This window comes from Eriocheir sinensis, chromosome 70, assembly GCF_024679095.1.
Source record: "Eriocheir sinensis breed Jianghai 21 chromosome 70, ASM2467909v1, whole genome shotgun sequence".
NCBI classification, from domain to species: domain Eukaryota; kingdom Metazoa; phylum Arthropoda; class Malacostraca; order Decapoda; family Varunidae; genus Eriocheir; species Eriocheir sinensis.
The window spans coordinates 4,555,303-4,577,525 of record NC_066578.1 but is presented as its reverse complement, the minus strand read 5'-3'; the positions used below and the strand labels follow the sequence as shown (position 1 = coordinate 4,577,525).

General features: G+C 42.3%; 1 protein-coding gene across 2 annotated transcripts; it reads right to left on the bottom strand.

The window, feature by feature from the left end:
* Positions 1-826: 826 nt before the first annotated feature.
* On the bottom strand, positions 827-18,970 carry LOC126988754 (selenocysteine lyase-like). Of its 2 annotated transcripts, none has more exons than XM_050847125.1 (9): positions 18,860-18,970; positions 15,837-16,104; positions 15,277-15,439; positions 14,377-14,509; positions 13,555-13,699; positions 12,829-13,056; positions 11,464-11,619; positions 10,498-10,582; positions 827-10,253 (listed from the first exon to the last, which is right to left on the bottom strand). In XM_050847125.1, the coding sequence occupies exons 2-9, from the start codon at positions 16,092-16,094 to the stop codon at positions 10,105-10,107; spliced, it is 1,317 nt and encodes a 438-aa protein (XP_050703082.1). In that variant the 5' UTR covers positions 16,095-16,104; positions 18,860-18,970; the 3' UTR covers positions 827-10,104. The 2 variants fall into 2 exon arrangements, with proteins under 2 accessions (XP_050703082.1, XP_050703081.1); XM_050847124.1 differs by having other exon boundaries at positions 18,713-18,908.
* Between the last annotated feature and the right edge of the window lie 3,253 nt (positions 18,971-22,223).

Below are 22,223 nucleotides of genomic sequence, written 5' to 3'. Positions count from 1 at the left end.
ACAAAAAAATCAGTTGTTGGACTGTCTGCTAGCCGTGGGCAGGGACACAGAACCCCTGAGAGGATTTATTCCCCGGCCACCCGACAATTTCCATGAATTTCAGGGAATGGATAATTTTGTTTGATATGTCAGGATCACCTACTGGGATCAACATTCTTCTACCTCTAAAAGTTGATCCATTTTGGGATTTTTCAGATTATAATTTCCTACCTTCAAAACTTGGACCTCTGTGGTGGATAGTGGAGTGCTTCCCATGTGGTATTGGAATGCTGGATATCCCTTCTCAAGGTGCATGACTTTACATTTTTCTTCATTGAATTGTAGCAGACACTTTTTGTTCCATTCCTGTAGCTTGGTGATGTCTTCTTGTAGGAAATCCACAGTCAAGGGGTTAACTTACTTGTTTTGCCCTTGACCTGTTGGCTGTGCTTTCCTTATTTTAGTTGTTTCTTAAGTGTGTTAGATGCTTACTTGGCTGCCAGTTCAATTGGTACTCTACAAAGGTCAGTGAACATGTGGTTTCAGTGGCCCTGTTCCCGCGTATGTATTTACCATGAAAGCCACAGTTCATCATTGAGAGGCACTGAGGACACCTGCCTTGTGATGACAGAGGCTGTTAGGAGTACAGGATACAAACTCACCTTTTTGTGTGTGTATTGTACTACTATTTTGTGTGTGATCTTATGGTTTAGTAAAGCTTTGAGTACCAGCTATACCATGATCTGGAGTTTTCTAGGATCTGGCATCCACCAAGTCCTGACCTTGGATTTTGGAAGCTTTACCTCTACAAATATATCACATTGTAAAGGTTTGAAGATAATTAATGTTACACTGATTGCTTTATTTAGCATTACAACTACAACAGTTTAGTGTCCCATAACTAATATGAGACAGTTGCCCAGGTCCAGACCAGCATTCAGCAGTGCAACAGAAAATTACTGGTGTTGTTGAAGCCAGCCAAATGTTGGCCTGGGACGGGCCCGGTGCTCCAGGGCGTTCTCAACACCCACTCACCCCACAGACTAGCAACTCCACGCACCCCACTGACCAAAATGACAATGAACAAAGATCTACAAGAATATGAGCTCTTGTACTGAGGACTTCAGAAAACAAAAATATTATTCACATGAAAGAAAAAGCACTTTTGTGCAAATTATGCAGAACACAAGTAATACAAGTCAAATAGACAATTATATAAGATGTTATCAGTAACAATAATTGTAATAATAATAACCAATCATAATAATGATAATCCCATTTCCTGCATGAAATGGGACAAGGGCCACAGACATTGAGTGACAGAACACTCAGTTCTATCTATTCAAGGTGCCAGGTAAAACTGACCCTGCCATCACTCCCAGGCACGCGCACACACACACACACACACACACACACCATTTAACATTCCACAGACCCAGCCATTCAGTTACACGTGCCTCACCAGACCTTCGAACAGTCCGGGCCTACTTTCAAGGCTCCAGCCATGAGGGGAAGGATGGCAGATGGTGAGATTCTCATCCCAACCTTCAACTCCCTGCATCACTGTAGGGCAATAGGTTATCTACACCATGAAGGTGCTATGTGATGGGGCCGACAGTTCCTTATGTCAATGATAATAATAACAATAATAATAATAATCTGGCCCAATTCAGCTGTCATTCTGAACAAGGAGCACATTGGTCAGTGGGGCACCACAAACTATAACAATCTGTAAACAATCTAGCACTTGTTTAGGGTGCTCTGGCACCATGATGCTTGGAATGTCCTCATTTATTAACTCTACATCTTGGAGGAAGCTGATTTTGATGTAACAAAATGCTATAAAAAATTACAAAACATACAAAATCTTATCTCCACAAAATGTATCACTAATAACAACTTTTTTCTGTCTGTATAGTACCAAACACTTCCTCAACAAGTAGTAGTTGACACTTTCCATCAAGACGGGAAGGATCTTGACCAGCACCTTCAGATGTCATGTGACTCACACAACACAGATGAACACATTACTGTAGCACCAACACTTGACCTTCCATTCAATCACAGCTCACTCATTTTATACACACTACACATTGTTAGAATCTAAATTCTGATATAACTTATTTGTATGGACAAATACAAATATGATGGTAATGCAAATCTTAACTGTATTTAATGTATACTATACTGATGTTTGACAATGCTTTGTTTGATATTAAAATGATTTTTTTATTGCTCTTACTTTTATGAAATACTATACATAGTGGGGAAACTTCTACTTGTCATGAGACGGTCATCTACTAGCAATAAGCAGCTTCACAAAACTGACTCCTCTGCCTTCTGAAAATCTTATTAAGGGTGAAGTTTACTCTGACTCAATTTGTTGTGCAAATGTTGCCCTTTCTCCACATAATACACCATACTCAGGTGTGGAGTCTGTTAGCATGACTATGGTCCGACAGCTGTGAGGTCAGTTTGGACGGGGCCCGCTCAGAGAGTTCCCTGGCCATAGCGCTGCCATATCTTATTTAAAGCTCACAGAATATCTGATACACAATTTCAAATAGTACTTAGATAACATACAAGGGAGAGAGTGACGTGTTGGGGGTAATGCAGCAGCGCTGTGAAGAGGTTTGGGCCCCACCTAAACTGACTTCATATTTACGGTGGACTATAGCATAAAAGGTGACGACAGGTATGTTAAATACAATTAACCAAAGATGAATCACGTTTTAGAAAGGTTTGTTACTGTCAATATGAAGTGCCCATATGATTTTTTTTTAAATACAGATTCAACAGCAACTAGTTACAATAATTGTGGGAATAAATAAATGAAAGCTTCAGTTTTTAAACTTTCTCTGGGGGCAAATTTATGAAAACTTAAAAATGAGAGGCACAGGAAATTGCAACATCAGTGTTCTCAACCCTTAATATTACAATCCTTTAAGATTTCAGAAATCAATGAGGCACCATCACACACTTAAAAGAATACCTTCCTTTTGAGTGGCAAGGAATACTATGGATGGAATGCTGAACCATAAATAATATAAGTACCACATGATATTCCAAATGTGCTTTGGGCAATCATTGGCAATTACTTCACATTTGCTGAACACAGAAGCTTTAAAAGCACCTTCTCTAGTCAAGACCTGTTTGGTTCTTGGTGTTGTGTTAAGTCACCAGGATGTAAAACAGGGACATATAAACACACACTAGACAGGGATGAAAACATTGCCTTCCTAACCTTCAAGGCCAAAGCTTGCAGACACACAACTAAAACATCCTCACTCAAGGTGGATTACCAACTGCAGTTTGCTCAAACAATTCATTCCTGCCTTTAGCACATGAAGCACATAATAAATAGTACTTGCAGAATGATCAGCTTGGTTATAAATTCTATTTTAGTTAAAAGAAATTTTAACTCATACTAAAGAAGATGCATAACACTTCTTTAGGAGCTAATTGTAGGTAAATGATATTAGATGTGACTTGTATAAAAATGGCTTTCACTTTGTTTTCTAATGCTCATCATAATCACGATGTGAAAATAAAGACAAAATGACTTGAACACGACAATGCTTTTAGTTTCATCACACAAGTTATGCAAGACAGGTTACGGGGCATCATTCTGAAATTTCACTTCATTTTAAAGTCTTTCCTTGGTAATGACAAATAATACCGCTGTGTGCATACACCAACAGTACCACTTGTGACACGTGGCCGCCCACAGCTGCATAACTAGCCTGCCAGTCTGTCAAACCTTAACAATGTAATCTTGTCAGTAATTTGATTTGAAAAAAATATATGAAAACTTTAATTCTTTGACACAAAAAAATAAATCCTTTGTTAAGTGTCTGCATGGTGATAGCAAAAATATATGGGACTGATGGGCTACACATTGAAGCTAATCCATCCTTCTCACAAAAGTCATGTCAGAAAGAAAATGTATTCATTAGGAATGTCAGCAAGGAGTCTCCATAACAGGCAATTGTGCTGACTGAGTGCTGAGCAGGAAAAGTAATAAAAATATGATGCTGATTGTGTGTAATGTGCAGCAGTCAGGCAGACATAACGAACTAGGAGAGACATTCTCACTATTTATATTTCTACAAAATTGCTTCAGTCTAATGTTTTGATAAAGGTTATCAGATAAATCCTTCATCAAGCACACACTTTTGAGGCATCTGATTCTGTCTACAGCCTTACATTATTAGAAGTTGTTTGGAAAATGGATTTCCCATACAAATGTAGAAGTTTTTCATGTGTCCTATTAACCTGGTAGCAGTGACGGGCCAAATTTGTGGCTTTACCGTGTAACAGCGACGGGCCAAATTTGTGGCTTTACCGTGTACCAGCGACGGGCCAAATTTGTGGCTTTACCGTGTACCAGCGACGGGCCAAATTTGTGGCTTTACCATGTAACAGCGACGGGCCAAATTTGTGGCTTTACCGTGTAACAGCGACGGGCCAAATTTGTGGCTTTACCGTGTAACAGCGACGGGCCAAATTTGTGCCATGATATAAACCCCCCAAAATAGATGATACACAATCTGATCACAAATGCTTTGATTTATATTATGAAATGGTTTGTGTGAGGGGTGATTTTTTTCTCATTTTGCTTGCTTGGAGGGACCTTTAAGAAACATGATCCCCGCTGCTACCGAGTTAATATTATCAATAGGCTATGTGATAATTTAGACTTTTCTTTTTTCCCCATCACACATATGTATGGTATTAATGTGTATTTCTCTTCCTCATTACTTCTGGTGTTGGGAGGTGACATGGCTGAAGTGGCCGGGGCAATGAAGGAAGTAGACAGATTTGATAGAAAAAATCGGTTTGCATGAGACAGAGGAGCAATCCCACCTTATGTAAAGAGCATGTATGGGCTACAGTATCCGGGGGTATTATATAAAACAATTGTCCCATTTTTTGACAGATGATCAGTTTTAGAATCTCATGATGCATTTTGACACAAGCTTTTAGGTCAATTTGTGTAACGCCGCGAGTGTGTGCTTTCTCTAGCGCTGCACTAAATGTTCCCTAAGTGCAGCTGTGGTCAATAGAGCTGCTTGACTGTTATTTGAGTCCCATTCACCGGGGAGCAGTTTAACCCTATCCATCCGTGACGCCGATGTGTGAAGGGGTTAAGGGGTCAAGGAGGACAAGGCGATGGATGGTGATGAGTTGCCGTGACATTTGGTGGCACTAAACAATGCAGACAAAACTGTTCTTTACTGAAAACCTCTTAAGTCTTCAAATACCGTGAGCACAAGAGGCAGCACCAAGTTTGGAAGCAGCCGGACAGACCTGATCACTGTAGCCCAATGTTCAGCTGCTGTCTGTCAAGTTTGTTAATATTCTCAACCTTCTCTCTTTCTGCTACCAGGCATGTTTTTTAGAGATTTCTACTCCTTGCTGAATCCTTCTGAATACATAGTGTCAGAATCAATTGTTGGAGGTGGTGGTGAACATCCAGACTGCCCTCACACGGGAAGCATAAAACAAGTGTACTGAGTTGAGAAAAAAGAAATTATGAGTAAGAAATTGGTCCAAGTCTGCTTGCTTTGAGGCAACTGTATTTTTGCTTATCAGTTATTCACTTAATATTTTGCAACTTCTCATCTTGGTAGCAATTACAATCAAAACGTTAGTGAGCACTGTACTTCAACTCTTTTTTTACTGTAGGCATTCAGGAACCCCTAACCCTTCTTTGCATCTATAGGAACTTGGTAAGCTAAAAACCTGGAGGGTGCAGGAGGCTGTAGGCAGGTGACAGCAGGCACTCCACCAGCTGTGCAACCTGGCTGTGACTGCCGGCGGCCGTGAAATTCCCGTCATACTGGCTCAATGTTTGAAGGCTTCCAATTCAAGGCAGCCTGATTTAGGGCCTTACTTAGAGGGTCTCCAACTTGTGGAAGTGGACTTTTTGTATTTTGATTCCCTGAATAAGGTAACTTACATATTTTGACATGTTTTCCTAAAACTACCAGTACACCACCATTTTAACGGGTCCCTTGGTTGCGAGGCCTTGCTGGATTAACAATTTTGCCAGACCAGGTAAGGTCACACAGTAATAACACAACAGGCTGCTGACCCAGTAATTACACTCCTCCTGTCCCGTAAAGCACCATGGCCATGGCTGCTAGAATTGTCACACAGTGTAAGCACTGAAACACCACTGTCCATTTTTTTTCAACAGTTCAATTGTTTGTGGGAATTGATTTGAAATGAAGTTTACATTTGACATCACCATTCCATTAACACCTGTATCCCTCTAAGAAAGCCATAGTCAGGGTTATATGTGAGAACTAAGAACAAAAGAACAGGAGTATGCGGAGGCCAGTAGACCTATACAAGGCAGCTCCTTGGAATCTCACAAAATTGAAGGATCACCACCAAGCTGTGCTGTGTAAACAACCCTAGAGGTGTAGGCTACACACAAGGCCCTTCATGGACACAGAGTTGGTGGTTGAGGGAATTTCAAGCTCCCTTTTATAATTTTGTTCAAACTAAAGAAGATGCCACATCAGCTGCCAGTAAACTGGTAGCATAACTGTATAAAAAACATCAATGAATGTCATATCATCCAATATTTCAAGCCTTTCTACCCTGACTGTGCAGTTTTTGTGTGTGATGTGCATTGCATGTCTGCATGTAGGTGTTACTGTGAGGTGCATCGCAAGACCTCGAAACAGCCTGCTCCTTGACAAACTGGAAGACTGAACCAACAATCAATCACAGCTCTGACAACTCTGGACACTGCCACGGGCATGATGCTGCTGGCCCTTACCGCCAGAGTTCAGTCCTGGCACTAAACACCATTGTCTCTCAAATATTACAAGCTCATAATTATATAAAACTTACAGAGTATATTCCAAGATTTTTGTTACATCAAAACATTCATTGACGGACACAGTAACAAGCTGGACACAATGGTGTTCGTTTTCAAAGGACTACTACTACTACTTACTGCTCCAAGCAAGTACATCTACTAGAAAACTATCACAATTAAGCAGCATATTTCTACACACTTGAAGACACTGAGAATAGTCATTACAAAAATATCTTCTTTCAACAAGCCATGACATTAAACAGCTTACATGGGCAAATTATTTTATAAGCTAAATGTAATGTAGTGAAATCCAAGACAGATTTAGTTTTTAGGTAATAGAAAAGATGAGGAATGAACTTTCTAACTCTTACAGGTACTTGTTTTTAAAGATATGGATAAAATTCCACTACTTTCTGGATGATGGTACAATGTGACACGCCATTTGTGCAGCGACAATCTTGTTGGATGGTTTCTGTCCAAAGAGCCCACGCTGACTAAAGGAAATCACAAGGAAAGCGCTATACAAGCAGAGGTGCAAGTCATTCCAGCAGAAAACATGGAATAAGCTCCGGCACTAGTTACATAGCTTCTCAAATTGCTTGAGCACATGTTTTCATGAATGTGACACTCCTGTGATTCTTTGTGAATTACTTACTAGCTGATGCCACAGTCATGGCAGCATCCTACGTTAGTCTTACAAAAGGTTTCACGTCTGGTTTGGAGAACTGTCACACTAGTGTTGCACATTTATCTTAAGTTTACTAAAGAAACGGCTGTAAAAGTTAATACCTAATGGCAGTTTTATGATAAATTCTAAATTTACATAACTATTGCTATTTTAGCATCACTATACTTAAAGTAAATGTTCACATATCCCAACACAATTTTATAAATGATCATTTATCAAAACTGTTTCCCACGTGGATGTCTTTCTGCCACTTCCGACAGCAGCGCACCTTGGCCCCAGGAGGGAATAATGGACAGCCCTGCTGCCTCCCGTCAGCCAGACTCCACCATAAAAAATGATTAAAGTGGCATCTTTTAAACTATAAAAAAGATTTTCCACATATTAAATTAAATTATTAATAAATCCTTTCCTGATTATGGCCACTAGAACAGTATCTGTGGCAACAAAGTGACCCATGGCAGGCCTTTTCCTGGACTTAACAAAAAAATATTTAATGTATGTTGTCCTCATAATGGGCACCCTTTTCAAAAGGAAAAAACACACAAATAAAGCAGTCACCAATCCAAAATTAATTAGGTAAACCGTTATGAGGATACTGTGATAGTTTTGCACATCTCAGGCTTAATGCAGACAATTTCCACCACTCAGTCACACCTTATGAAGATACGGTCATGGGTTTGTGGGTCATAGTGCCGGCAGGGGTCTGGATGGCCTTGCTGGCTATCACAGTTCACAGGTCAGTGTGTTCTTTCCTGACTTCAGTGCTTTTTATTTATTCTCACATTTTTTTTAATTTGTTCTGGCTTGAGACCTTTTCTAGTCTCCATCCTGCCAATAGAAAATGGGATAACATGATGAAGACAGCTCAAAAAGAAGTGATCTGCTATGAGGGGTGTTGATTCTCAAAGGTTCAAACTGATTCCAGGCCATTTTCTGTGGTCTGGGCGCACCTGTGATCCACTGGTCGCCTCGTGCCACAGGTACTGTCCTGGCTGGTCCAAGTGTTCTAAATGCCATGAATGGATGCTGGCAGCATTATGCCACTAGCTTCTAGGATAACATTTTAGGAATGTATATTTTTTTTTTTTCAAATTTTTCCACTTCCAAATATTATAGATCCTAAAATTTGAAGTAAGCCTATTTTTTTAAAAGTATAAAACATACTTCTCGTAGGTTCTGTGATCATCACCTAACAAACAACTTTTAATTTTCCTTCATTAATATTAACAAAATAAAATTTGATCAATCATTAAAATTTACCTAAGACAATATCAATTTATGCCTTGCCACTGCTGCACCCTGCATGTTGAACAGCGGCTAACATGAATATCTCATGTCCACGACACCTAATATCCATAACTGCTATAAATAAATGTTTACTTTCAACAAAATAATTTCTATATTATCAAACCAATGCTTTGCACTGCCTTCTGACATAAATAAGAGTTTCAATATACAAGCCTATGGCTGAAAGTATTTAATTACAAACATTATTACAAATAAATAAATCTTTCCACCAACTAATACTTTACTAAAAAGTATTATATAAATAAATAAATAAAACAATAATAAAATAAAATCCGTTTAAATCGTTATAGTACTACACTCTCAAACAATCTTTCAAATCAGAATGAAAGCACATCTCTCAAGATCTTTAGAATGCGGTGAATATACGAGGTGAGGCTACTGCTGCCCAAGCCCGCACAGCCCTGGAACTCAGGAAAACCAACCTATCACAGTCCAATCACTGGGGCCACAATCCATCAGCCTCTCTCCCCGTCCACACCTCCATCTCCACCCCGGGCGTGGCCACAGCAGGGGCATCCCTTGCCCTCTGGGTGCCACAATCATCTTCATACTCGCGTACGTACGTGTGTGTACACGAGCACACATTCACATGTATGCATGTGTGAACCTACATTTATGCATGCATGCAGCATGTGTGTACATGTATAGACATGCACACACATTTTGTTTCAGTACATTTGATGCACTGAATGAACTATCATGCAACCTACACATTCATATATAAATGCCATCCTGGTTGTTCCTGGTGTGCAGACTGCCAAGGTTACTGCATGACAACTCACCCATCTGTGTACTAAATAGCCCTGAATCTTCTTTTAAGTACACACCTGTCTTTCGGAGACACCTTGTCATGCAAACTGGAACTAATGGATATCAATAACCTCTGCAATATCCTATTGAGATCATTCATTTTCAAGGTAGTTCCCAACCACTTGGGAGGCTTCTTCAGTCCTTTTCAGGCTATTCAGTATGGTAATTTCAATGAAGGGCAATCAAGTACCCAATCACGACACTTTTATCAAAAGTGAAAGAAACAAAAGCTATTGTGAAAAACTCACATCTAAATAGGCATCAAAAAGTAGATGTCAACCTCTAAAACATTTGTGGTGATGAATTTAGAGGAAAAATCTATTAGAAAACAATGTCTGTTACCATAACTGAAATCATAAAACAGTTGAGGGGATGTGTTCACCCCTGTCAGCCTGCTCATACCATGCTAGTGGGGTGTGGTTTGTCATACCTTTTGAAAGGGAGATCATGTAACTTGCAGATGACTGAACATTTACAGCGTTGATTATACTGACCGTCCAATCAGCTTTTCAATAGCCTGCTTGACATCCTGAATGGCCAAATCAATTTCCTCCATGGTGGTGTCTCGGCCCAGGCTGAGGCGTATGGTGCGGGAGGCGTGGAAGGAGCACACGCCGGATGCCTCAAGAATACCTGAAAATTAGATAACGTGAGCTCCAAGGTTTCCTTCATCATACATGTTCCAATAACAACACTGGTGACCTCTGTTGTCATTCTGCTTCACACTGGCTCCCATGGTATTCCCTGACAGGAAATAACCCATCTTTATCCTTGCCATTCTCATACAATGCAAATTTGTTATTTTCAAACTCCACAAGGAAAGAAAATTAAATCATACTTTAGAAATACTTGATTACTGCAAATTTTCTCTACTTACTTTGGTTCTCAGTGTGGGCATGGCAAGCAGCCCCACAGCTGGCCTGCACCAGTCGGCAGTGCCTCAAAATTTCAGGTCCAGAGACCTGAAAAATCATGGTATAAATATATGTACAAAACAAATAATTTATAGATAAATATAAAACAAGAACTTAAAATACTACCATTCACATTTCTTTTACATTTTTAAACAACCAGTTATTCTCCATACAGACACCCACCCACGCACGGACCCACAGGTAAATACCAACACCAAAAGTTTTGTGACTTGTAACATCTATTCTTAACCCAGGTAACATTGCTGACTAGATCCAATACATGAAGTATAAACAAAGCAAAGTGCATGATAAGTAAGGCTTGGTTAGGCAGGTTGAGCTCACTGTGGTTGGAATCTACATGTTAAAGTGAAGAAGATACTAAAAGGTAGAGACAAGTACACAAGCAATGGTGTTTTCAGGCAAGCAAATGATGCAACACCAAGGTCAACCATTTATTTTCACAGCTGGGGGAGTTTTTAATCATACACTTTGACAGATTTCTTTGCATGATAATACTGAAGCAACACTGATACCCACAGAAAAAAATGTATTAGGGTACTTATGCTTATGGATGAATTAACCCGGTAACAGCGACGGGCCAAATTTGTGGCTTTACCGTGTAGCAGCGACGGGCCAAATTTGTGCCATGATTTGAACCCCCCAAAATAAATGATGCATAATCTGATCACAAATGTTTTGATATATATTATGAAATGGTTTGTGTGAGGGGTGACTTTTTCTCATTTTTCTCACTTGGAGGGACCATTAAGAAACATGATCCCCGCTGCTACTGGGTTAATCATACATTTTGACAGATTTCTTTGCATGATAATACTGAAACATAACTTGATACCCACAGAAAAAAATGTAATAGGGTACTTATGCTTAAGGATGAATTAAATGAAAAAGCATATCCAGAGCTGGAATACCTGTCTATAGTAGAAGGAGACAGAGGAGGTGTTCGGGAGTCTCGGGAAGATAAAGTGTTGCTGCTTTGGTCCGCGGGGCGGCACGGAACACGCTTCAGGGTCCAGCGGTATGCATGGATCCACACAGTTGATCTTGACTTGATTGCCAAACACTTTCTGTAATGTAAATGATGGAATACATATATGATTGAAAATATAATAATAATAATAATAATAATAATAATAATAATAATAATAATAATAATAATAATAATAATAATAATAATAATAATAAAAAATCTCAATCAGTGAGGCATGCATAGTGGTTTATTGAAGTTTGTTGATTTTTAGAGAACTTGATTAATAATATGGGCGTAGTCAGTTGTTAACCCGGTAGCAGCGACGGGCCAAATTTGTGGCTTTACCATGTAGCAGCGACGGGCCAAATTTGTGGCTTTACCATGTAGCAGTGACGGGCCAAATATGTGGCTTTACTGTGTAGCAGCGACGGGCCAAATTTGTGGCTTTACCGTGTAGCAGCGACGAGCCAAATTTGTGGCTTTACCGTGTAGCAGCGACGGGCCAAATTTGTGGCTTTACCGTGTAGCAGCGGCCAAATTTGTGGCTTTACTGTGTAGCAGCAGGACCAAATTTGTGGCTTTCCAAATTTGTGGCTTTACCGTGTAGCAGCGACGAGCCAAATTTGTGGCTTTACCGTGTAGCAGCGACGGGCCAAATTTGTGGCTTTACCGTGTAGCAGCGACGGGCCAAATATGTGGCTTTACTGTGTAGCAGCGACGAGCCAAATTTGTGCCATGATATAAACCCCCCAAAATAGATGATACATAATCTGATCACAAATTCTTTGCTATATATTATGAAACGCTTTGTGTGAGCGGTGATTTTTTCTCATTTTTCTCGCTTGGAGGGACCAGTGAGAAATATGATCCCCGCTGCTACTGGGTTAAGTATTCACTACAAAATCAAGGCTGGTTTGAGTCTAATGTTGCACTTATTCTGTTTGTTATGATCGTAGAGAAAAGTCAGTAAGTTAAAGAAAGCAGACCAACTGTAAATTGGCATGAGGTATCAGAGAGCCTCCTGGTACCTCATATAAAACTCTTTGATATCAATATAGTCTGAAGGAACCACTTGGTGATTCATCATCATCATCGTTTAACGTCCATTTATTCCCTATGGTGGGGTTGGACAGGATATGAGCCTCCTCCACTTTTGCCGGTCCATAGCCATATCTTCCGTGATGTTCAGCCTCCTCATATCTTCCTCCACCACCTTTCTCCACGTCTTCCTTGGCCTTCTTATATTACCATACAACTAAAACAAAATCTTTTTTATCTTGAGTCCCCTAAAATGAAGTTTTCTCACCTTTAGTTGCCTTTCCATGTAGTTTCTTGTCTTCTTCATGGAGCTGTAATAGTCCTGAACATTGTTGTGGACGAGCAGTGATGCGCGGCCCAGCCCAGCAATCATGGGGGTGTTCTCTGTGCCTGGACGGTAACCCCGCTCCTGCCCGCCACCGTAGAACAGTGGGTAAACTGGAGTCTTGTGACCAAGGCCTCGGATGTAAAGAGCACCAATCCGGGGTCCATAGTACTAGAAATTGAAATCATGAACAGTTTCTAAATCATCACAATCAGCAATATTCTACAGACTACCTAAATAGATGACACGGGACAGATGAAGTTTGAAAACAGATAAAACAATTGGAATGAGGGACAGATGAACAGTGTAATTTGTTTCAGCACAGTTACACACCAAGTACTTCTGCTTCTGACCCTGACGGTGGGTGTGACCATAACATAGACTGAAAACATCCCAAAGCTCACTGGAGGTCTTAGACTGGAGTGACTCAAATAAATACAAATGTAAATAATCAAATACATGAAATTAAACATTAAATAGCAAATAGTATTACTAGCTTTAATATTACCCCCACTAGTTCTGCCACTAACTACCCCATCCTTTGGTGCAATTAAATATCAAGGAAGTCATCATTATGCTACCCACTGACAAGCACACGTCCAATCCCACATGTAAAATAAGGATGTTAAATGAAAAGAAAGAGAAGAAGAAGAAAGAAGCACCACCAACCTTGTGTCCAACTATAGTCAAGTAGTCAATGTTGAGGTCCGTGACATCAACTGGAACTTTCCCGATGGCCTGCGCTGCGTCTGTATGGAGGAGGACCTTGAACAAGCCCTCATTTTCTCTCTTCTTGTTGACCTCAGCTAATAACCTGTGATGAATATTAATACTTGTAGATGGTTTTGGACTCACACTCAATAAAACAAGAATACCTAAAGGTAGCTGAGTAGCGGGCTTTTTTTCACATTTGTTACCTTTTTTATGCCCTTGAACAGCTGTAAAAAAAAAAAATAATAATAATAAATAAAAATAAATAAATAAATAAATAAAAACCAGGAAAGTGTGAGGCATCTGCTACAAAAATTGATTACATATCTTTATTTCATGACATTCACAAATACCACAATGCTATATTCAGTAAGATGTCACAAATTATCCTGAGTAGCTGAAGCAGAGCCCAGAGATTGATTTCACCATCAGGTTCCATTCACACGCGAGTTTTCAAGCGAAATGAATTAATTTATGATTAAAGTCAAGGGCATACATCATAGCAGCACATGTCCTCGGTGCTCATCTATATCGCACTGCCCCCTGTACACGGTGGCACAAGAAACATGGAATTCTACGGGTCCAGTCCTTTGAAGTGAGAATGAAAATTTACTAAGCAAGAGCGGTCACAAAATTCCTGAACTGCCATCTCCAAGGTGAATGAACAGAAAAGAATAAAAGAAATAAAATGAATAAATAAACAATTACAATAATAATAAAAGATAAAATTAAAAAATAAGGTTTCACCCAAAATGTGGTAGAACGTTTGAGTGACCTTACCTGCCGATGTGGGCCACGGAGAACATGATGCCAGTCTCGTTGTTGGCCAGCATGACGGTGATGAGGCAGGTGGAGGGCCGGATGGACTCCAGCACGGCTTCAGGAAGGTTTTCCACCCCCAGGTAAGTTACATCTGAGGATTGTAAAGAAAAAGATATCAGTCTCTGAACATAAAGAAAAAGGAACTGAAAATACATCAAGAAACAAATCATACACTAAATGTTTTTCCCCAACAACATTATGTTTTATTTCTGCCTGGCTGGTGACTGCTATGTACCAAAGGCAGAGGCAGGAGGAGACCACCCGTCCGTCTCTATTCCAGCTGAAGGTTGAACTCGACATCTCCATCTGAGGCAATCATGCTAACCACTATGCCATGGAGGAATCACAATGAGTCAAGTCACTGCTGTTGAAGACCACTTACTTTGAACACGTCCCTGCCATAAGCAAATCTACTCAACATATACAAATTACCATGTCGCCATATGTGATTTTGTGAAATAAAGCACAAAATCCAATTGGGCACTGTACTTTTAGGGTTCAACCAGAGAATTGTATGATACTTCACCCCTGGCCTTTTTTTCTAGTCAACATCCTCTAACTCATGCAGCAAACTGTAGCTAACTACTAATTAACCTGGTAGCAGTGGGGATCATGTTTCTTAATGGTCCCTCCAAGTGAGAAAATGAGAAAAAAATCATCCTTCACACAAACGATTTCATAATATATATCAAAGCATTTGTGATCAGATTATGTATCATCTATTTTGGGGGGTTTATATCATGGCACAAATTTGGCCCGTCGCTGCTACACGCACGGTAAAGCCACAAATTTGGCCCGTTGCTGCTACCGGGTTAAAAGAGTGTAAGATTCTGTGAGTTGTATTAGATGTGTACTGACCTGCCTCGATAGCATATCTATGGGTGAGGGGCAGCTTGATGGCATCGTGCTCCACCTTGGTGGTGATGATGTGTGGCCGCAGGTGGTGGTAGATGGGGCTGTCCTGGGAGAGGCACCACTTGCGGAAGTGTGTCACAGCACAGTGAAGAACAACATTGTTAGCCTGAAAGAAATTATTAAAAGTTCAAGGTAAAATCTGAAGATGTAACTCAAATTTCTGAGAAACTTAAATTTTGTATAAAGATTTCTGTTAGTTTTACTGTTATTTAGTAAATATTCATAAAACAGTGAATTGTACATATGTTAGGACATGCTGCCTTGCCCACCCTACAATGTTAACCCCAACCATAATCTATAAACAAACTGGCTGAATTATAATGGGTAAAACATATATACCAAGTGAATATACGTATATGTTTCAATGTATTCAAGAAACTTAACCCAACACTGCATTAGTCATAACAGCATGGAAAACAGAGAAACAGAAACAAGGAACAGGAAAAAGAAAAGACACACATAACACTTAATCTAACCCACCCCCGACACACGCCTTTGCTCACCTCCGTTCCGCCAGACATGAAAAGCACATCTTGCGGCATGGCCCCAATCATGCGGGCCACGTCATCCCGCGCCTGGTTAATGACGGCTCTGGCCCTGGCACCCTCTTCATGGTCTGAGCTTGGGTTGCCCCAGGCTTCGTGCATGCTCTGTTCTACCGCCTGGATCACCTCCGGGGCCAGCGGGGTGGTGGCATTGAAGTCCAGGTACACACGTTTCTGGGGGCTGCTGCTGCTGGAGCCACTGCTGCTTCCAGACATGCCTCCTGCTCTGTGGGGGGCAGGAACTAATGTTGAACTTGTCTTGTATTATTATTATTTCTTCTGCAACAAGGGAGGCAGCTCAAGGGCATAAAACAGAAAAAGCACACTAGACAATGCTCCTACAAAAGTGAACAGAACGAGAGGCATGAAGAGAGGTCAAATAAACACACTACTGTCAATATCTGGAAAAGAAATAGGACGGAAAACTACATTACTCTTCTCTTAAAAAGTCACGAGATCCTTTGTTACGTGGGGTGCAAGAGCTAATGTTGGTCTTGTCTTATATGCACACCTAAACACACTACTATCAACATATGAAAAAGAAATAGTAGGGCTGGAAACTACATTATTCCTCTCTTAAAAAGTCACAAGAAAATCCTTTATTGTTGGGTGCAAGGATGAATATTGCTCTTGTTTGGTATTAATAAACACAATAAATGGTGCACATAAAGAAACTCACTACGGCTGGGCCAAAACAGCGCCCCACGCCATATCCAGGATCGCCGCGCGTGCCAAATTTCAAATGTCGCTATTGAATATAAAAGTTTTCAGCCATAAACTCAACATAATCATCATGTATTATATATGAAAACATGCAAAATTAAATGGTGAATGTAAAGAAACATAAATTAATTAATAATTTTGAGATGTAAGCATAAATATAAAGATAAAATAACTCGTATATTGGCTAAAGCACGCCGCGACCCAGTATGTGCGTCCTCGGATATGGTACAGGGCACGCAAGGACGCAGTATACGCATCCTCGGGTGGAAAAGGCTACGCTCATCTCCATATTTTCTACTAATCTTCAAATCTCCAAGAAACATTGTAAAGTGTAGATCTCAACACGTGTGAAATCAGCAATGAAATGTGTGCTGACTCACACAGCTGAGGATGGCAAAGTATCCCACAGTGTCCTACAGCAGCCAACATCTGCAGCTCACCACAGCTAAAATCTGGAAGGAGTGTTGACACTCTCACTAATGGGAGGGTGGGAGGGAGCTTCGTTTCCCTCGACTCTCTTAGGGTCCCTAGGACAGGTGATTATATTGTAGTGGACTGGGGCCCGAAACCTCATCAACGGTAAACGGTAAACTGTACATAAACAACCTAACGGAGGATCCGCCCCCCAACCCCCCGACCAACCCCCTTGTGTTTTCGCATTTTGTGGCATTGGGCACTAGGCATATCATAGTAATTATTCATTCACACAAGAAATGAGATCTCAAAACACTACAGTTAACTAAAACAATCAAATGGAAGAAAAATCACCCAGAATCAAGCGTCAATAAAATAAAAAAAATATCCAAACTCCATACAGTTGCCTCGTCACACAGACTTGTAAAATTAATTCAATATGCCGAGGAGGGTGCTGGCGGGACACTGGCCAGGCACCCTCATCCCCAGGGCCTGCCATCTCACCCCTTCTCTTCCTTTCTTCATCACTTTCCCTCCCTTCCTTCCTTCCTTTTTCAGTTCCTTCTTCTTCCCATTGCTTTCATTTTTTCCTTCCTTCATCACCTCCCCTTCCTTCCAGTTCCTTCTTCTTCCTATTGCTTTCATTCTTTCCTTCCTTCGTCACCTCCAAATTCCTTCCTTCCTTACAGTTCCTTCTTCTTCCTATTGCTTTCATTCTTTCCTTCCTTCGTCACCTCCAAATCCCTTCCTTCCTTATAGTTCCTTCTTCTTCTTCCCATTGCTTTCATTCTTTCTTTCCTTCATCACCTCCAAATCCCTTCCTTCCTTCCAGTTCCTTCTTCTTCCTATTGCTTTCATTCTTTCCTTCCTTCATCACCTCCAAATTCCTTCCTTCCTTCTTCCTATTGCTTTCATTCTTTCCTTCCTTCATCACCTCCAAATTCCTTCCTTTCTTCTTCTCATTGCTTTCATTCTTTCCTTCCTTCATCACCTCCAAATCCCTTCCTTCCTTACAGTTCCTTCTTCTTCTTCCCATTGCTTTCATTCTTTCTTTCCTTCATCACCTCCAAATCCCTTCCTTCATTAAAGTTCCTTCTTCTTCTTCCCATTGCTTTCACTCTTTCCTTCCTTCATCACCTCCAATCCCTTCCTTCCTTCCCTCCCCCCTATTTTTCTTTTCTTCCTTTCCATCCTTCCTTCCTTCCCTCCCCCCTCTTTCTTTTACATTCCTTCCTTCCCTCCCCCTCTTTCTTTCTCCTTCCTTCCCTCCCCCCTCTTTCTTTTACATTCCTTCCTTCCCTCGCCCCTCTTTCTTTCTCCTTCCTTCCCTCCCCCCTTTCTTTTCCCTTCCTTCCTTCCCATCCTCATTTTCTTTTTCCTTCCTCTCCACCTCCTCTTTTTTTCCCTTCCTTTCCATCCTTCCTCCACCACTCCCCCTCCCTCCTCTTTCCCTCCCATCCTTCCCACCTCTTCTCCCTCCCATCCTTTCCTCCTCTTCTCCCTTCCATCCTTTCCACCTCTTCTCCCTTCCATCCTTACCACCTCTTCTCCCTTCCATCCTTACCACCTCTTCTCCCTTCCATCCTTACCACCTCTTCTCCCTTCCATCCTTACCACCTCTTCTCCCTTCCATCCTTCCCACCTCTTCTCCCTTCCACTTTCTTCTCCACCTCTCCCCAGCCTTCCCTCCTCCCTACCTCAGGCCTCCTCACGGGCTTGGCCTCAGCACGGGACTCGCTCTACACGCCCAGCCCGCCAGCCCGGGACGTCCTGCACTAGGGCTTGGGGGACAGGGCTGCCACAGGGACTTAAATATTAGAGCCGTGCACGCCGGGCTGGCTTACATTTGTTTACGTGCCGTTGTATCACGTGTGGCTGCCGGGCGCCTGCGCGGGGAGGTGCACACGCCGGCCCGCCGCCTTCAAACACCAACGGACGGGGCGGCACGGGGGAGCTCTGACCCAGTGGTATATGAAATGTGGAGAAAGAGAGAACAACAGAGAAAAACCAACGGGGGAGGTCTGATCGAAGAAACCAAGCCAGTGATATATGAAATGTGGAGAAAGAGAGAACAACAGAGAAAAACCAACGGGGAGCTCTGATCGAAGAAACCAAGCCAGTGATATATGAAATGTGGAGAAAGAGAGAACAACAGAGAAAAACCAACGGACGGGGCAGCACGGGGGAGCTCTGACCCAGTGATATATGAAATGTGGAGAAAGAGAGAACAACAGAGAGAAACCAACGGACGGGGCAGCACGGGGGAGCTCTGACCCAGTGATATATGAAATGTGGAGAAAGAGAACAACAGAGAGAAACCAACGGACGGGGCAGCACGGGGGAGCTCTGACCCAGTGATATATGAAATGTGGAGAAAGAGAGAACAACAGAGAAAAACCAACGGACGGGGCAGCACAGGGGAGCTCTGACCCAGTGATATATGAAATGTGGAGAAAGAGAGAACAACAGAGAAAAACCAACGGACGGGGCAGCACAGGGGAGCTCTGACCCAGTGATATATGAAATGTGGAGAAAGAGAGAACAACAGAGAAAACCAACGGACGGGCAGCACAGGTGAGCTCTGACCCAGTGATATATGAAATGTGGAGAAAGAGAGAACAACAGAGAAAAACCAACGGACGGGGCAGCACAGGGGGAGCTCTGACCCAGTGGTATATGAAATGTGGAGAAAGAGAGAACAGAGAAAAACCAACGGACGGGGCGGCACGGGGGAGCTCTGACCCAGTGATATATGAAATGTGGAGAAAGAGAGAACAACAGAGAAAAACCAACGGACGGGGCAGCACAGGGGGAGCTCTGACCCAGTGATATATGAAATGTGGAGAAAGAGAGAACAACAGAGAAAAACCAACGGACGGGGCAGCACAGGGGGAGCTCTGACCCAGTGATATATGAAATGTGGAGAAAGAGAGAAAAACAGAGAAAACCAACGGACGGGCAGCACGGGGGAGCTCTGACACAGTGATATATGAAATGTGGAGAAAGAGAGAACAACGGAGAAAAACCAACGGACGGGGCGGCACGGGGAGCTCTGACCCAGTGGTATATGAAATGTGGAGAAAGAGAGAACAACAGAGAAAAACCAACGGACGGGGCAGCACAGGGGAGCTCTGACCCAGTGGTATATGAAATGTGGAGAAAGAGAGAACAGAGAAAAACCAACGGACGGGGCGGCACGGGGGAGCTCTGACCCAGTGATATATGAAATGTGGAGAAAGAGAGAACAACAGAGAAAAACCAACGGACGGGGCAGCACGGGGGAGCTCTGAGCCAGTGATATATGAAATGTGGAGAAAGAGAGAACAACGGAGAAAAACCAACGGACGGGGCGGCACGGGGGAGCTCTGACCCAGTGATATATGAAATGTGGAGAAAGAGAGAACAACAGAGAAAAACCAACGGACGGGGCGGCACAGGGGAGCTCTGACCCAGTGGTATATGAAATGTGGAGAAAGAGAGAACAACAGAGAAAAACCAACGGACGGGGCAGCACGGGGGAGCTCTGACCCAGTGGTATATGAAATGTGGAGAAAGAGAGAACAACAGAGAAAAACCAACGGACGGGGCAGCACGGGGGAGCTCTGACCCAGTGATATATGAAATGTGGAGAAAGAGAGAACAACAGAGAAAAACCAACGGACGGGGCAGCACAGGGGGAGCTCTGAGCGAAGAAACCAAGCCAGTGATATATGAAATGTGGAGAAAGAGAGAACAACAGAGAAAAATTATAATGAACAACTGGAGAGGTGAAAACTGACCAGTGGAGATCATCAGGGAAGCGCCGATGCAAAGCTTCCCGAACGACACCTGACCTGACCAGGGGGAGGACATCCATGGTCCCCTTAGCGCGGGACGTACATGATATTTGTACTTGTGCTCGGGCTCGGGGGCGGAAATGTCTTACACTCAAACCATTTCAAATTGTCTGTTTGGGCGTTCGATCCCGCGGGTCCTTTCCTCCCCTGCCAGTCCCAACACGGCCAACACCTATCCCCCCCCTGCTGGGGTCGCCAATCGTTTTTCCTGGGGTCGCCAAGACCTCAAAATATCAAACATGATGTTATTGTATTATAATAACACACTACAACTAATTAAACTATAGTGGGGTCGCGGTCATGTCTACGGTGGAGCATTGGGGTCGCCTGAAAAAAAGGCTGGGAACCTTCCTTCCTCTCAGGTGTTACATATAGTTACACGTGAGAGGGAAAGGCAGGTGCTGGGCCTGTGGCAGACAAGGGGAGGAGAGGACCCGCGCGGAATCGAACGCCCAAACGGATTATATCTGGATCTGGATCTGGATAATAATGCGCAGGGCACCTGTGTGGTACATAACACACATATTTGTTGGCTGTTGGGGGACGGGGGAGCCGGGTGTGCAGGGGAGGGAAGTGAATCAAGTGTAATTGTTAGTGTTGGTGTGTTGTGGTGACAAGTGAGTATGTATTTGTTTTTTGAATATATATGTAGGCACTTAAAACTACATGACCTTTCTTCTAATGACAAGAACCCTATCAAATATGATCTACTGTAGGAGTTTCCACAGTGAAATACAACAAGACTTTCAATTTTATATGTACAAGAGTTGGATGCTTTATTAAATGATGATATTTGAAATGGTTTGACGCACTATATAGTACTTGTACTCGGCAGTTTTACAAGTTCCTTCGAGTACAACAACAACAACAACAACATGCAAACGTGTGGCTAATGCGGTGTTTGACGACCTGCCTGGGTGGAGGTGAGGTCAGGTGTTGATCCCGAGCCCATGGGCCGTGGGGGCTAGGGCAGGTGGCCTATACCTTATAGTTCCCGGGGCGAGCTGACACTGAGGTCATGTGAGGTGACTCAGGTCTCAGGGCAAAGAGTAGCTGGCACTTTCCCACTTGTCAAAAGCAGCGGTCAATCCCCATCAGTGATCTCGGTGATCCATTAGATGCCACTGGAGCTGCAAGATGAAGTGTGGACTGTTGAGCTGCCTGGCCGTGGCCTGACCCGGAATATATGGACACACTTTAAGCAACAGAAGACAAGACAGGAAATCACCATGGGCCGTGTGCAAGCACTGCGATGCCTCAGTGCTCCAACACCACGACGTCAAATCTCCACAAGCACAAGAAGTATATGCTGATATTATAAATTTGATATACAATATGCTGCAGAAATATCGTGTTTGAATCGGCAAAAAGT